The following is a 14,911-nucleotide window of genomic DNA, read 5'->3' as shown; positions in this document are numbered from 1 at the left end:
CTTCTTACACACACTAGTCTGTGTGTCTGGCCACAATCAAAGACTACAACACCAGCTACTTGCATTTGGGTACTCATTGCAGTGGAAAACAATTGTACACCAAATGGGATATTTCGGTTCCAACAGGGATAGATTAAGTTGTACAGATAGGTAGGCAAATGGACGCTTTCATAGATCACTGAACATGGTTCTTAGAGACACATCTTGAGGCGATAACAGCATTAGACATACAGAATGGGTTTGAGCAGCTCACAGAATCCCAGATGAGAGGATGCATCTGAGAATGCAAGTTCCTCTATCCACCATAGTCAAGTAGCGGCAAAGTCAGATTATTGTTGTTCCCACAACATCAGCAGTGAGCAGAGAAATATGTATGCCCATTATTCACATATACGCCATTGCATCAATAAAGATATGCACTTTCTTGCATAGGTGCTCCAGTGCAACCCTGAAGACCATTAGACACCCTAGATCAATCTTAATGTTTCTTGTGAGAGATGCAATCAATGCAAAAGACTTCCTATTTTCCGAGACAACATCACATTTTTACACAGTCAAATTTTGTGCTTATATAAACTCCACATAAGGCAATGCCTGTTTTGTAGATGTCTTCCAGTAGTCAATTGCAGTATGAAGGAAATCGGGTCCTTGTTACGTACAGTTCATGAGATCACATATAACATCATTCATGACATTTTAAATGACATCATTGATGACATCACTAGTGACATCTCAAATGTTATCATTGAAGACATCACTGATAAGCTCAATGACGACAACATCCAGTGGTACTGCTGTTGACATTAGGTTTGATTTTTCTAATGATGTGAAACTTAAATAGTTACACCAGGGATACTCAAAGTACGGCCCGCGGGCCTCATGTGGCCCCTCTGACCTTTACATGCGGCCCCTTGGGCAACAGGAGCACTGGGCAGCTGTTTGCTCAACTCCGCACTAACAATAAAAATATTAGACACACAGTCATTTATTTCAAACTTAATTGGTGTTAAATAAAGGAAGTAACTAGAGACTCCTGCACTTAACTTTAGAAACGCCTTCATTTTTAAAGACATCTTGCAGCATAAGTGTAAAACTGAGGCACTCTTCAAAATTAATTAACTGTATTTAGTTAACATGCCGAACCTTTTCGCCTTAGTACAATTTATTTTATCAGTGCATTAAGATGTATTCATTTTAAAGTGATAGTTTTCAAACATAAATTTGGAAACATTCATTATTTCCTTTACCTTGAGAACACCACCAATAGTAAATTAAAGAGGCAAGTCACTTGGTATGTGCACTTTATTGGTGGCCTGGGTTCCTATCATACATAAACAACATTATAGTTTATTAAATCAAACATAGAAGCAGGTTTTGTGCAGTACACACCATGAATCATGTATTTTGAGGTCATCTTAAATGTGATAATGCAGAAAAAGGAGGGAAAGTGACACTAAACAATTGCCTAGGATCACACAATTTGGAAAAGTGGGTAAGCCTGGATTTATTCCAGGGTTTCTGGTTTCCCATTGTTTATTTCAGCCACTAGATGTATATCCTTTGCTTCCCCTACACCTACCTTGCCACCAATCCCCCTAGTCACCCCACCCGACCGCCACCGCCCTGGCATCAATGCGGCCCCCAGGCACGTCACAGACCAAACTTTTTGGCCCCTGGGAAAATGTTTGCGAGTACCCATGAGTTACACCATATGAATATCTTTTGTATTGAGTTGTTTTGGATCTACTGTTTTTGTGACAGTATTTAAAAAAATCGCAGAATAGATTTTATTGGAAATAATGCATCAAGGCCTCAAAGCATCATTTTCTCTAACCCAACCCACTTTATGACCCAGTGTATGCCTTGAAGAGCGATCCAGTTTTCAAAAAGGGTGCTGTGGATTGTGTAGGAGGATTAAAGTGATGTTGACTTAAATACATTTTAACATCTGGATTGTGCATGGGGAACAAACGGATGCTGGGAAAGATGCAAGGTACTAACTGAATTGTGCATGAGCACCATATGTGATACTAAAACAAATGCATCTTTACATCCATCTGAAAAGAATGGACTATTTATTACCTTACTCACTGTTTTCGTAGTTACATGGGTGTGGGCTTTAACATCAACATGTGCCTATTTGAGAAGAATAGCGGCTTCCACAAAATAAGTGTCATGCAGAGAGCATGTGCATATAAGATAATCTCCCTCCTAAGTTTGCTTCAGCTCAGCTGCCTCAAGAAACTACAAAGAAATGATGTTGTTATCCGTCAACCAGATCTCCTTGTTCCAGAGTTGTCAAATGCACAAGAGTTAGAGTTGGTGTGTATGATTATATTACTTTCTATACTTTTATTTAATCTATTACTATTCTATATTCTCCTACACTCATATTACTATCATATATTCTCCTAGAGTGAGAAGTCAAGGAGAAGGTGTAGTGAGGCCCTCTTTAACCCACGTTGGTTCCCCGTTTTTGGCTTCATTTGATATTTTACACGTTTTAGATGCATTGCTTTTAGCATGGCTTTTTAGCATTGACGTTTTACACACTTCACTTGCGTGATATTATTCTAGGAATGTATTGCACAAGTTGTTTGTTTTAGTTAGCCTTTTGTCGACATACAATCAGTACATTTTCTTCAAGGCTAGAAACACAATATACAATATCCTAGTGATTGTGTTGCGTGTTCCGAAGACAGCTTCTAACATCTATACGTAGCATTGCATTGGAGTTGTGCCTCTAACACCGTGTAGCTTCTATTACATAAATGGTGCACTGATCCGGAAGGAGCAGAGGGGCCGTCCAGCCGCTCCTGTCCTGGGATGAATGCTATGTTCGGCATGCAGCTCTGCTGGCACTAATCTTCCATCTTCCTGAGAGAATTGCCATCCGCACTACAGGCTGACTCCTGGCACAGTTTCTAGGTATGGGGCTAAGGCTAATCCATTCGATCAGGCAAAGGCAGATGGTACACCTGCTATGCTCTCAATACAGATTTAGGGTTAGGTATGAACCTCCAGAAATCACTCACCATGGTTGGATTGTTCATTATCTTTACCATGTTCATAATGCTGGTAACTTTGCTCTGTTTCAGCACAGCTCATTCCCTCTATGCAAGATTATGATCTTTTCAGTAAATGTATTGAAAACCTATCTCATATCTCTCTTGTGTTTTCGCTTGGACATGCATGAGTAATACAAAGAAAGGGTGAGAGCTGTTTCCATGAGTCCCGTGGGAGTCAGAGTGTCATGTTTAGGTTGCCATAATAACCTTTCACCCCGATAAGGACCGAGGTTTGGGGGAGGCTCTGTGAGCTAGCCAGATATCGGGCCAACAGTCTCTGATGGTGTGGCAGGACTCAGTCCCATATATTCTGAAGTTCTGTCGTCCAAATACACAGTCTTATTATCTTAGTAGGAACCGAATAACAAAGGTTGGTGACCTTGGATTGGCCAATCATAACGACTGACAGGTTTGTTCTCTAGCAATCCAGGAACTTTCTGGGTAACTGTGGAACTTTAGTTTGTCTCCAAGGTTGTCCTTGTCGTCTCACTGCTTTAGCTTAGTGCACACAATGCCTGATATAGAGCAGTCTGAATTTGTACTCCGAGGGCCTGATTAACAAACTGCACTTTGTAGTATATTTTATAGTAATACAGTAGTTCTTACTTACTACAGTGTGCTGTAAGCTACTTTTGTAGTAGCTTACACTTTTGGGTAAGTCTATTACATTTTGGTATTCATAAACTGCACTTTTATAGCAAGTCTGCACCTCTATTATTTTCTATGGGAGGGTGCTGAAGTACCAAGGGTTGGTCATGCGTCGTGCTGAACTACAAAAAAGTAAGGCCCATATTTATACTCTTTTAGTGCCACATTTGCGGCATTTTTTGACGCATTTGCGGCGCAAACTTGCAAAATACAATTGTATTTTGTAAGTTTGCACCGTTTTTGCATCAAAAAGCGGTGCAAATGCGGTGCTAAAAAAAGTATAAATATGGGCCTAAGTTACTACAAAAATTATACTTTTGAGTAAACGTACTCAAAAGTGTAAACTTAATCAAATGGATAAGTTACCTCTGTGAATCAGGCCGGTAATGTCTGCATTCATTGCACTTGTAACTAATATCTGGTAAATTCTGCTTGGTCTTTATGCCTGCTTTAAACCAACATGTGCCGCCGCATGAATGAGCTTTAAACATGCCAAAGGCCCAGGGAGCGTTTCATTTATTGACTTTCATTTAGGGATTTTGTTGATCTTTATCTCCAACAGCTGCAGGTCTTTTGCTACGCTTGGCCCTGACTTATGTAGTCATGCAGCTCCGGTTTGTCCTATGGGTATTATGCACTTGTGTTAGTGTGTAGTGATTTAGCAGCAGTTCTGGTAACTTACCTGTCTTATTTGCCTGCCTGAGTGCTTCTCTGATGTGTATCGTGCAGTGGTCTAACTGCAATTCTGTTTTATGATTACTGTGTTTTCATACTATGTTGTACGTGCTGTTATTGATTATGCCTTAGCTTCTCTGGTAAATTAACTGCAAATTCTGTCTGGATGCTTCTCTGCATTTTATGCAGTGATTTAAATACTTAAGCATTTTCCACTGTGTTTCACTTAGTTGTATAGCTGCAGTTTGTCAGCTCTTTCACATGCAGCTGCATTTCTTGTCCCTTGGTGGTCACAGGTGTGTCTGCGCTCTAGTATACCTGTATAAGTTATACCCTTATCTTGTGCTGTTAAGTAGCAGTGGTTTTGGTTCTGATACAGATGTGATAATGATAACTTGATATTTGTGTGTTCCATGCTGTGATTCTTTAAGAGTCCTGGCTTGTGTTTGCATTTGCTTTGACAAAGTGCTGTGGTTTTCAGTTACAGGAGCTGCTGCTTCAGGAGGCCAGCATGCGCAGGTCACTGGAGAACTCCCAGGAGATCATGATAAAAAGATTGGAGGATCTTGAATCTATGTTGGAAGACAATCATACAGATGTAAGTATAGCCGGATAGTTGTCCTAGGTCTTGAATAGAGTAGGGAATTTCTCAAATGACAATTTGTTCGTATATATTTTATACCACACTTTGCAGTTTGTAAGAGCCGTCACCGATATAATGGTACTCATTAATTGACCTCGGAAGAATGCAAATCTTAGTTGGCCTTGCTGGTATTAAAACCAAATTCCATTCTGTCTTATTCTCTACAGAGCTCTGCCTGCCTACTTTAGGTCTTCTTTCCTTCTCTCAGTCAGCACATGCAGTGTCTGTTGAAAGACATATTTATATCTTACAGCGGGCTCAGAGCCCACCCTTTGCATACCATTGGTTGGCCTCATTGTCACTTTAGTTTGCTTGCTTCCTATTTGTTAGCTGTGTAAACTTTCTTGTTATTTATGTGCTTCCTCCCTGCCAGCTCTACATTGCTGCCTTTCTCCCATTTGATCCCACCACCTGTGACAATGAGTTGCTTGCTCCAATCTTTCCCGCCCTCCATCGCCTTCTCCGACCCTCCTTTTATTTCCCCATTCACACCTCCGCCTATCTTCCTCTTTTACAGCAGAGAGGGGAAAAGTCCACTCTATCTTACTGTACATTAGAATTGGATAAAAATCTTTTGGTTATCACATCTGGGTCACCTCTGTACAGGTACTTGGATTTTCTGCTGAAAAGCTGAAATTCCAGAGTAAAAGTAGATTCTCAGCTTCCCCATATTTTGCAAAGCAGACTGAGAGAACTTTTCTCCGGAGCATACAAGTGAATTTGGACTCTGATTCCGACAATTAAAACATTTTATCACTGTGTCCTGGGGCTTTATCCTACTAATAGGTCTCAAACTGAGCACCAGGTAATGCCCCCTTAGCCATTGACGATGAGGGTTGCACAGTCGAGGAGCCCACGGCTCACTCATGGAAGGTAATGTGTGGTAATGTGTGGTTAGAGCCTCAAAACTCAGTAAATATTTAACAATGATTAATACAGAATTGTCCAGCCAGTGTTTTATGTAAGTGAACAGTTTCTTTACTTTGTCCACATAATAAAATGTCGTACACAAAAAAATCTGAAGACGATGATATCATATACAATGGGTAAAGTGATCCCTTTTAACTGGTGGAAGTGGTGGATGTGGAGGAATAATGGAGGAATAATGACTAAAGCCTCTATTTGAGTTTCCTGTGTACCCTCTCCTGAAAGGAATCCAGGAATCAAACATTTCCAAAACAGTTCTCCAAAGTGACTCATCTTTGCACTGTACTTTACTTGAGGTATCGCTAGTTCTCAGTATGTCAAGCTGCGCCTGCTCCTGTAGGTCATGGGTGGGGGCAGTGCTCATTAGAGGTTGTGTGCATGACCCACGAAGCAGAATCATGCGTGCTCGATTCTGACCCTGTCAACAAACAAGCAGCCTCTGGTATGCAGGTACATGTCCTGCTGAAGAGGTGCAGAATGGCACAGCCCTTAGAACAAAGAGGACACCTCTATTTGCATGTTCTGGCTGAGGTCAGGTGAATCTCCACTAGGGGATCTTCATCGGACACAGGTCAAAAGTCTACCTCATAGACAGATGAGCCAATCTACATTATCTTAGGGAATCCAATAAAGCCTCAGTCACTGTCACTCATAATGACTTTTATTGTCGTGCACCATGCTTCTTGGGGTACTTTACTTCCTAGGGTAACCACTAACTGCGGTCAGGGTGCAGTCAGTGCCAAGTCATCACATGGTTACATCTTTCTTGCAGAGAAGCCAAGGTATGGGCTGCTGTCCATGTAAGTGCCTAGTTGCCTCAGGTGTTCTGGTTTTGTAGGCAAGCAGGAGGGTCACCAGGACCTCAATGCATCACCAGCGGCATCTTCATTAGGTAATATCTCCAGCATCCCCCCTCAGCAGTCAGTCAGCTCTTTCCTTCACAAGTTGAAGAAATGTAGGTTCCTGTTCCTGAACCTGGAAAACATGAATTAGCAGTCAGTGATCCCATCCCGGGCACAAAAATGTGTAATGCCTCTCTAGTGGTATAAGATACCGGGTTCTGGTGGTACCTTCTGCCTCAGACTAAGATTGCAGATTGTTCCACACTCAGCTCTGCGACTGGTTTCAGCAGTTCTTGTCTTTTGTTTAATCCTCCCCAACTGGCCAGTCATAGTTTTGTAAGTGTTGGCAGGAAGGTGGGGTGGAAGTTAGGATTCTCCTGTCAAGGGCGCAAAGGAGAAGCTGCCCCACTTAACTACCTGCAAACCCATTGTGGTAGCCTTTTTAGGTAACAATAGAGCAGCAATGTTCAGTGGCGTTCTCAGAATTTCAGAACTGACCTTTTGTCTCCAATCCTACATCCTAAAGTTAGGCATTCTACAAAAGATTCAGTTATGCTTTGAGAGAGCCTGTAATCTTTAAATGCTTCCATTCATCCATGTTATGTACCACTTGCAAGCTGGAAATCAAACTGGATACCAGTATACCAACAGTGAACGACCACCCAGACCTTCATGGTCACTCTACTACAGACACATCACATATGCACACATTCAATGTAGATGTTCCTCACGAATGAAGCAAAGAACCCGGTTACAGGAGACTGGCAAACCACTTTAAACAGCAAATGCCAGTAGGCATTACTATTGCATTGCTACAGGTTTTCGTTCTTTCCTGGCACAGTCACTATAACTGCTTGCAGCTCTGCATGATTTTTTTTTTGCCCTGGATACTGGCAACATGGCTGTCCTATTAGTTGAACACTTTTGAGACCTTCAGTCTTTCTAATGTGTTGGCTAGAGTCTGTGTGATTGGTAATTGCGTGACGGTCGTCTTATGGATTCAAAGTTTGCTTTTGCATAAAATGTTCTTTCTGGATCACCCATAGGTGGTCACCTTGGCCACTTTTTGCTGTTTTTCATCCCCTTCCTTGAGGTGTGGCTCACGAGGCGTCCTTGAGTCCCACACTATTTGATGCTTATGTTGCACCACCAGCTGTTTATATTAATTCTTTTGACTTGTTTTCATATGCTCATGGCATGTGGTTTTGATTCTCATTTCTATATCAGCACCTCAAAGGTGGTCTTTTACTTTTCTTCGGTTTCTGCTTCTCTTCCGAAACATACCTCTGCGTGCTCTCTGCCAAGAGAAACAGGATGGTGTCTTACTTTCCTAAACTCACCCCAAACAAGACTAAAATTCTCTTTTTCTTACTAACACTTCATATTCACCTAATATTCTTGCCCTCTTTGGTGCCTCTGGGCAAAATTCGATTATTAATATTATCATTACTATTATGAATAATAATAATAATAATAATAATAATAATTGGCAATAATGATAATAGTGATGATAAAAATAATAATAATTATTATTTTTTATGATTATTATTTGTAGCAGTGCTACTGCTAATAATAATACTGCAATGATAAACGAATGACACTCACCTACATAGATGACCACTCAGTTCAAATAAAGTTATGTTATGCTGAGACTTTGGTAGGTTTAGTGACCTGAAAGAGTCAGAGAATAAGTTGGAACTCAACTTTGATTAAACAGTGGTGTTGTCCTGGGTGGTCCTTCGCCTAACTGACTGGCCAACTGGTGCCCATTGTGCTCCCCCACCCCCAAAACATCCTTGAGGTCTTGTTTCCACCAGTCAATAAGATTTCCAGTTCCTCAAGTCAAAAAAGTGGCTTTAACCAGTGTTCTCCTCCTGGAGATTTTCAGAAGAATCATCCGGGCTCCTCCCGTTCCACAACACACATGGTGATGCAGCCGGTGACATCTTGCTGTCTGGATTATGGCAACAGGGTGTATCTGGGTCTTCATGCACATCTGACACCCATGTTTTATATAGAACAGAATATCGCTGGTCACTTAAAATTCATTTAGGCAAAAGGGCTTTCTGCATTTTAACAACAAAACAAAATATTGCCGTGTGCTTCCTGTCAAGCTCTGACTCAAAACAAACTTCTGTTCCTTTGGATAGCAGTGCGCTCTATATTTGGTATATTCATTCATTAGTACCTTCATTTGTATATTTATTCATGAGTGTTTTGCAGGTGCACTTTCAAAGACCACCCTTCTACTCACTATGTTGCATTGATTCATTGGTATTTTGTTAAATCACTGATCTTAATACCTTGTTTTTTAAAGATGATTCCTAACATGCACGTTCTTAGCCAGTGATGTAGCAGAAACTTTATTGCTGTCCCTCATGTCACAGAAGTCATCTATATGTGACAGTTTATGTATTACGCTAATAAAAGTACTAATGGTTTGACTGTAGAAAGATGCACTGAGAAGTAATTTATATGTGTCTTTGTTTAGACTAGTGTTAGAAACCCTGGTGGTACCAATGTTTAACAAAATGTTTGAAGGATTAAACTGAAACAATACTGAATTTCTAAAAAGTTGATGGTTTAAATACGTATGTTAAAATAGAGAAATGCAGTTCTATGTTATACTGACTGAAATGTATTAAAGTTATTTTGTTCAAAGTTATTGAAATCTAAATGCTGATGAAGAATTAATAATGAAGAATTAACAGTTTGCATACTGAAATGTGTTTTATTTGATGTATTAAAGTGCAGTATTAATTCACTTGCATTAGCCTAAGTGAGGCTCGCTAGACCCTGTTTCCCTTGGTTCTGCAGAAAATGCTAAGTCATTTCCATAACGTGAACTTTCTTGCAGACTTTGTTCCCATGAAAAGTCTTGCTTTAGTAATAGACCCCTGTTGTTTTACACATAGAGGGTTGTAGAAAGTTGTCCTCGGATGAGCAACGTCCTGTACTGTGGACTAGCCATTTAACCATTTGTTTCACACTCGTGTGGAGCTACATGAAATCATGATGTTCCCATGACAGACCTGGGAAGAAGCGCAAAAGTTGCAAATGGAAGTCGTGTAATCGGTTTCAATTGGATGATGCCCCTTCAATGTAAAATGAACTGTTGCCCTGAAATAAACAGATTGTTGTATGAAATTTGATATGTCGTTGACTAGTTGGACTTTGGTCAGATTTCCAGATTTCCTTTGACCAGAACCCTTGCAGATGAAGAAACCCGCATGCTGAGCCCCTTGGAGAGATATCTTCCTCTCTGCCTTTGCCTCTTTGGAATGCCTTGCTGAGATTTAGAGATTGTCTTCCTAACCCCTGCAGAAGACCCTTGATCGAGCTTCTGAAATGGAGATGCTTTCCCTTTTTACCTATCTTTTGCACACCTTAGTCAGTAGCCTGCAGCCTGAGATTTAGTTTTTCAAAATTCTTTTTGTCCTTTTTGTATTTTTTGTATTTTGTCTGCATTTGTTCACATCCATTTCCCTTATTTGAAATTTGTAGGGGTTTCCCTTTGCCCAGCTAAATTGAACTCTGCTGATTTGAAATAGACTTGATGCCTATCAAAGCTGAGCAACGCTTGATTTCTGTATCTCAGATAATCTTTTTGATGTTTTGCATTCTTCTTCTTGAATGTTTTTTTTTCATTAACGTTAGTTCGTCTGAACTTATTTCTTTGCCTTGGGCAATCCGTGGTGATTTTGTATCTTTATAACTTTGTCTTACAAGTTGTTTAAATGACTCTGAGCTTGAGTTTGTAATAAATCCTTTAACTTTATTCCTGACTGGAGTTTTCCCGATATGGCCACATTAGTCATACTGTGTAACTTATTTGATTTGTACTGAAATTGTGTTAATGGTTCTACTGCATCCTAAGCAGGGTCCAAAGTTCTGTTGACCTCAATGTGCATTGCTAAGGATGAAAATGCTCCAGCACTAGTGTACTTAAATGTTGTGAATCAAAGTTAAAACGAAGAAAAACTCATTTTAGTGTTTCAAGAAAGATAACATTGCTAACCTCTTTATAAAGGGTTTTCACTCATCGGTATGGTAAAACGGTATAAATATTTTAACAGAAGTGCGGTCACTCTCAAAGCAACAGTGACAGCATTCTTGCATGCCGCAGGTGAAATAAAAAAAAAACATTTGCAAGTGGCAATTAATGGTATAGTGGGCGCTAGGAGGCACATCACAGTTACCACCTGTAACTTTATTTTTGAGGCTGTGTGCGCACATTTGTGCGAATCAAGGTACAGGGTCAGTAGGTTTGGTCTCACTTGCTTTAGTATATTAACTATAAAATTAGCATCACCACAAACATTTTACAACTATGTGGAAAAGAAATGAAGACTTTCACAATAAGTTCCTCTCCCTCCATTTAACTTTTTGATTGAACTTTTTTATATAGTGTAGTAAAAATGGAGGCTTATAGGTGCTTTATATAAAAACACGGAACCCATACATATAAAGGATAGACTGCAAAGACAAGAGAGCAAGAATAATTTAATCAGAAGAGGAGGGTGTGTAGCATGATAAGGGAGGAGGGAGAGTCAGAGAAAGACAAAAGTAGGAAAATAATTAATCCAAGAAAAGTTGTAAACAGGTGTTTTCTGAAGGGATGAGGCAGGATTCATTTCTAAAATTTCTCAGTAGAAAGTTCCCTAGTGAGGTTCCACATGGGAAGGAGTTTCCTGTGGAAAGATGTTTTGACCTTAGGCAGTTCAATTCTCAAGGTGTTCCTGCTGTGAAGCAGTGGCATCCAAAAGCCCCTAGTGCAAGCAAATATAGTCCCCCTTACCACTGGCATGGGTAGGAAATACAGAAATAATCAGGGTTCAGTGGGCCTCTCATACCCCTGGGCCCGGGTGCAACTGTATCTGCTGCACCATTGATAACTGCGCCCTTGCTGTGAAGGTTGTTTAGGCCTAAAGAGATAGGAAGAAGAGTAAAACGTAGAGGATCTGCTCACATTTATTGCCTCCCAAGCCCTGCATCAGAGCTCGAAAGCTACCTGTGCGTTCAGTGGTAGTTTGTGCACCTCATGTAATAGGCAAAACATTTGATTAAATTTGGTCAAGGAGGTCAAGAGTCCTAGCTGCAGAAAACTGTATGGTCTTCCATGGGGCAAGGTGTGATTGAGGAATACCAACTGAAATAGAATTGATGAAATCAAGGCTGGAGATCATTAGGGCATGGACTGCAGTTTTTCTTGTGATCCTTAGGGAGTATGTCTTTTTTTGTGGGAACGGAGGACAGATTTACTAGTCTTGGACACATTGTTGATGTGAAGAAAGAGGAACGAGACTCAGTGAGGGATGAAGGGTTAAGCTGTGAAAGTTTATGTTGATGTACGTATGGGAGGGGAACCATTGCTTTGCAAGAGATAAAGAAAGTTAAGATTCAAGTTACATTTGATTGACGAGGATTAGTGTAGAAAGTGAGTCTTATTTGGATTAAGCATGACCTAAGCAGATGGTGGAAGTTAAGATGTAGATATGCATGTTGTTCCCATACTGCTGGAATGTTATATTTGTCTGGTTGAGGACTATATTTTGAGGCTGAAGAAACAAATTAAAGGTAGCGGGCACAAGACTTGAGCCCTGAAAAACACTCCTAGGCATCCTGGCCTCTCCGGAGCTTTGATTCCTAAGTCTCATGAATTGGCAGCTTTTGGAGAGGGTGAATGAGAACTAACTAAGAATGAGATCTTTGATGCCCATGCATTGTTTCCAGGTTTTGAGTATCATACTGTGATCTATTGATTAAATGCCACCGATACATCCAAAGAATGAATACACAAATCCCCTCTATTGACCATGCAGTGAACATCTTCCACGACTTTTAGCATTGGTGTACATAAGCTGCCACCTGACCAAAACCTAGACTGGAGCGGTGAGGGGAGATATTCCTTGTCAATGTTGGCATTCAGCTGATTGACAATGCATTGTACAATTGTTTTCCCAAAGAAAGTTAATTCAGGCTGCAGCAGTAACTGGCCAGGTCACGATTAGGAGAGGGTTTTTACGAATGAACCAGTCTTAAAGGAATCTGAGAGAAGAATTCATTAGAGGAAGGCAGGTTGTCTCAAATATGTGAAAGCTTGCTTTGATAATCTAAGAGGAAATAGTTTCTCAGAAGTAGTTTAATGGTTTAGCTCTTTGAGGGCCAGTGAGAGAGAGAGTCACTATTGATTGAAGCAAAGATTTTCCATGATTTTCGGGGTCCTAGAAGGCAGAGCGGTAATTTTTATTGGGGAAGGCATAATATTGTTACTGATGGTTGAGATTTTGTCTGGGAAGACATTGTAAACATTTAGCTTGAGGTGACGAGTGACATTTTAAGTTGAGGGAGACATTAGATTTTGTGCCAGAAAAGAGAATACATTTTGATTAGGAGTATTTTTTATTTTTTTCCTGATTGTGGTTGCCTGTGGTACTGGTAATGGATTCCTTGTATTCCTTTCTCAGCTTTTGTAAAGTAGAGAGGATTATGTCTGCCATTGCAAGTGTGTCTCTTGTTTTTAGTTTCTTTTGGGGCTGCTAAGACTGGCAAGATTGGTTTGGTCTGAGTTTAATTTTAGAATCCATTATGGAGAGTAATTTCATCTTTACCAGACACAAGATCAAGATATGTTCCTAGATTGTTGATTAATTCTCATTGATGTGACTAAGCAGGTTTAATCCTGGTGCCCATACATCTGTGGAGACATAGAAGAGATTTCTTAAAGGGTGGTTGTTGGTAACGTTTCAGATAGGTGTGTGGATATCAAATGGTACAGGGATGTAATTGTAAATTGTACTAGTCTATATGTATGGTTGTGTGGCAAACAACATCAGTCTGGTCTGTGACTATGCAGCCTGGACTTTTCCCTTAATTGGGAGATGTTTGGAGAAATGTTGGTGAAAATTATGCAAAGTCATGTTATGTTCTCAACGACCAAGCAGGATTGGCATCGAGGATTGGCCAAAACAATGTTTAATTCTCCCAAAAAATATCTTTTGTGGATAGCATAAAGGTGGATGTCACATACACTGTGAAGTCCTCTAGAAAATGTACCATGGTAGCTGGAGAGTAGATGTGTGGTAGTGCCCCAGCGCCTCTTAGTACTCCCTCTCCACAAATCCACTTGTATATAGAGAGAAAGGAAAGTTGTTAGGATAGGACAATCTCCTGCTATGATCAATAATTTTAGGACCTTCCTCTGTGCTCCCCTCTAAGACCCCAGTATAAGTGAGCAGATGGTGGAAGAATATTTACCACACCTATTACAAGTGACACCACATGACAGGGATTTACTTGGTGTAATAAACACCTTATACTTTGAGTAGTGTTTCCAATAAAAATGAAGTATAACATAATGAATTCAGGCCCTAATTTATACTTTTTGACGCAAACCTGTGTTAGCGCAGGTTTGTGTCAAAAAGTATACCGCCGGCTAGTGCCATTCCTGGACGCCAGCCACTCCTCAAATTTAAGCTATGACGCTAGCCAGTGGTAAGGCCCAGTTAGCATCAAAATTATTGACGCCAACCGGGTGGGGGAGGCATAGGGGAAACTGGAGGTTGTGCGTGAAAGAATGGCGCTAGTCTTGTTAAAGTAAAAAAAATGATTAGCATCATTATTTCCACGCACAACCCCCATGGACATTACTCCTGTCTAAGCAAAGACAGAAGCCATGCCCCCCAGCCCAGTGGCCATGGGCATGGCCATTGGGCACAGTGCCACATAGGGGGGCCCGAGTTAGGCCCCCTATGGCACTTTAAAAAATAAAATAAAAAAAACCTACCTGGTGGACTTACCTTGGATGGGTCCCCCCATCCTTAGGTGTTCTCCAGGTGTGGGTGCGGGTGGGTGGGGGTGTCCCTGGAAGCAGGGAAGGGCACCTGTGGGCTGTTTCCATGGTATCTGACTATGGAAAAAGGCCCACAGGTCCCCCAATGCCTGCCCTGAACAAGGCGTTAAATAATGGCACTTAGCAGGCTTAGTGCCATTATTTGAGGCCATTCTCCTCCCATGCGTGATTTTTTCATGGGAGGATAATTAAGCTCTAGGGCCTTTGACTCATTTTTGGCCCCAGAACGGGCCAAAAATGAGTCAAAGGCCCTAGA

General features: G+C 40.8%; 1 protein-coding gene across 1 annotated transcript in view; it reads left to right on the top strand.

Annotated features, from left to right (window-relative positions):
* LOC138265436 (coiled-coil domain-containing protein 150-like) overlaps positions 1-14,911 on the top strand; it is a 232,185-nt gene that overhangs the window by 10,513 nt on the left and 206,761 nt on the right. Inside the window, exon 4 of the mRNA XM_069213138.1 lies at positions 4,873-4,989. Coding sequence (XP_069069239.1) covers positions 4,873-4,989 — 117 coding nt within the window. The remainder of the gene's footprint in view (positions 1-4,872; positions 4,990-14,911) is intronic.

The sequence above is a fragment of the Pleurodeles waltl genome, chromosome 11 (assembly GCF_031143425.1).
Source record: "Pleurodeles waltl isolate 20211129_DDA chromosome 11, aPleWal1.hap1.20221129, whole genome shotgun sequence".
Taxonomy (NCBI): domain Eukaryota; kingdom Metazoa; phylum Chordata; class Amphibia; order Caudata; family Salamandridae; genus Pleurodeles; species Pleurodeles waltl.
The sequence above is the reverse complement of the archived record's forward strand: the minus strand, read 5'-3'. Positions and strand labels throughout refer to the sequence as shown.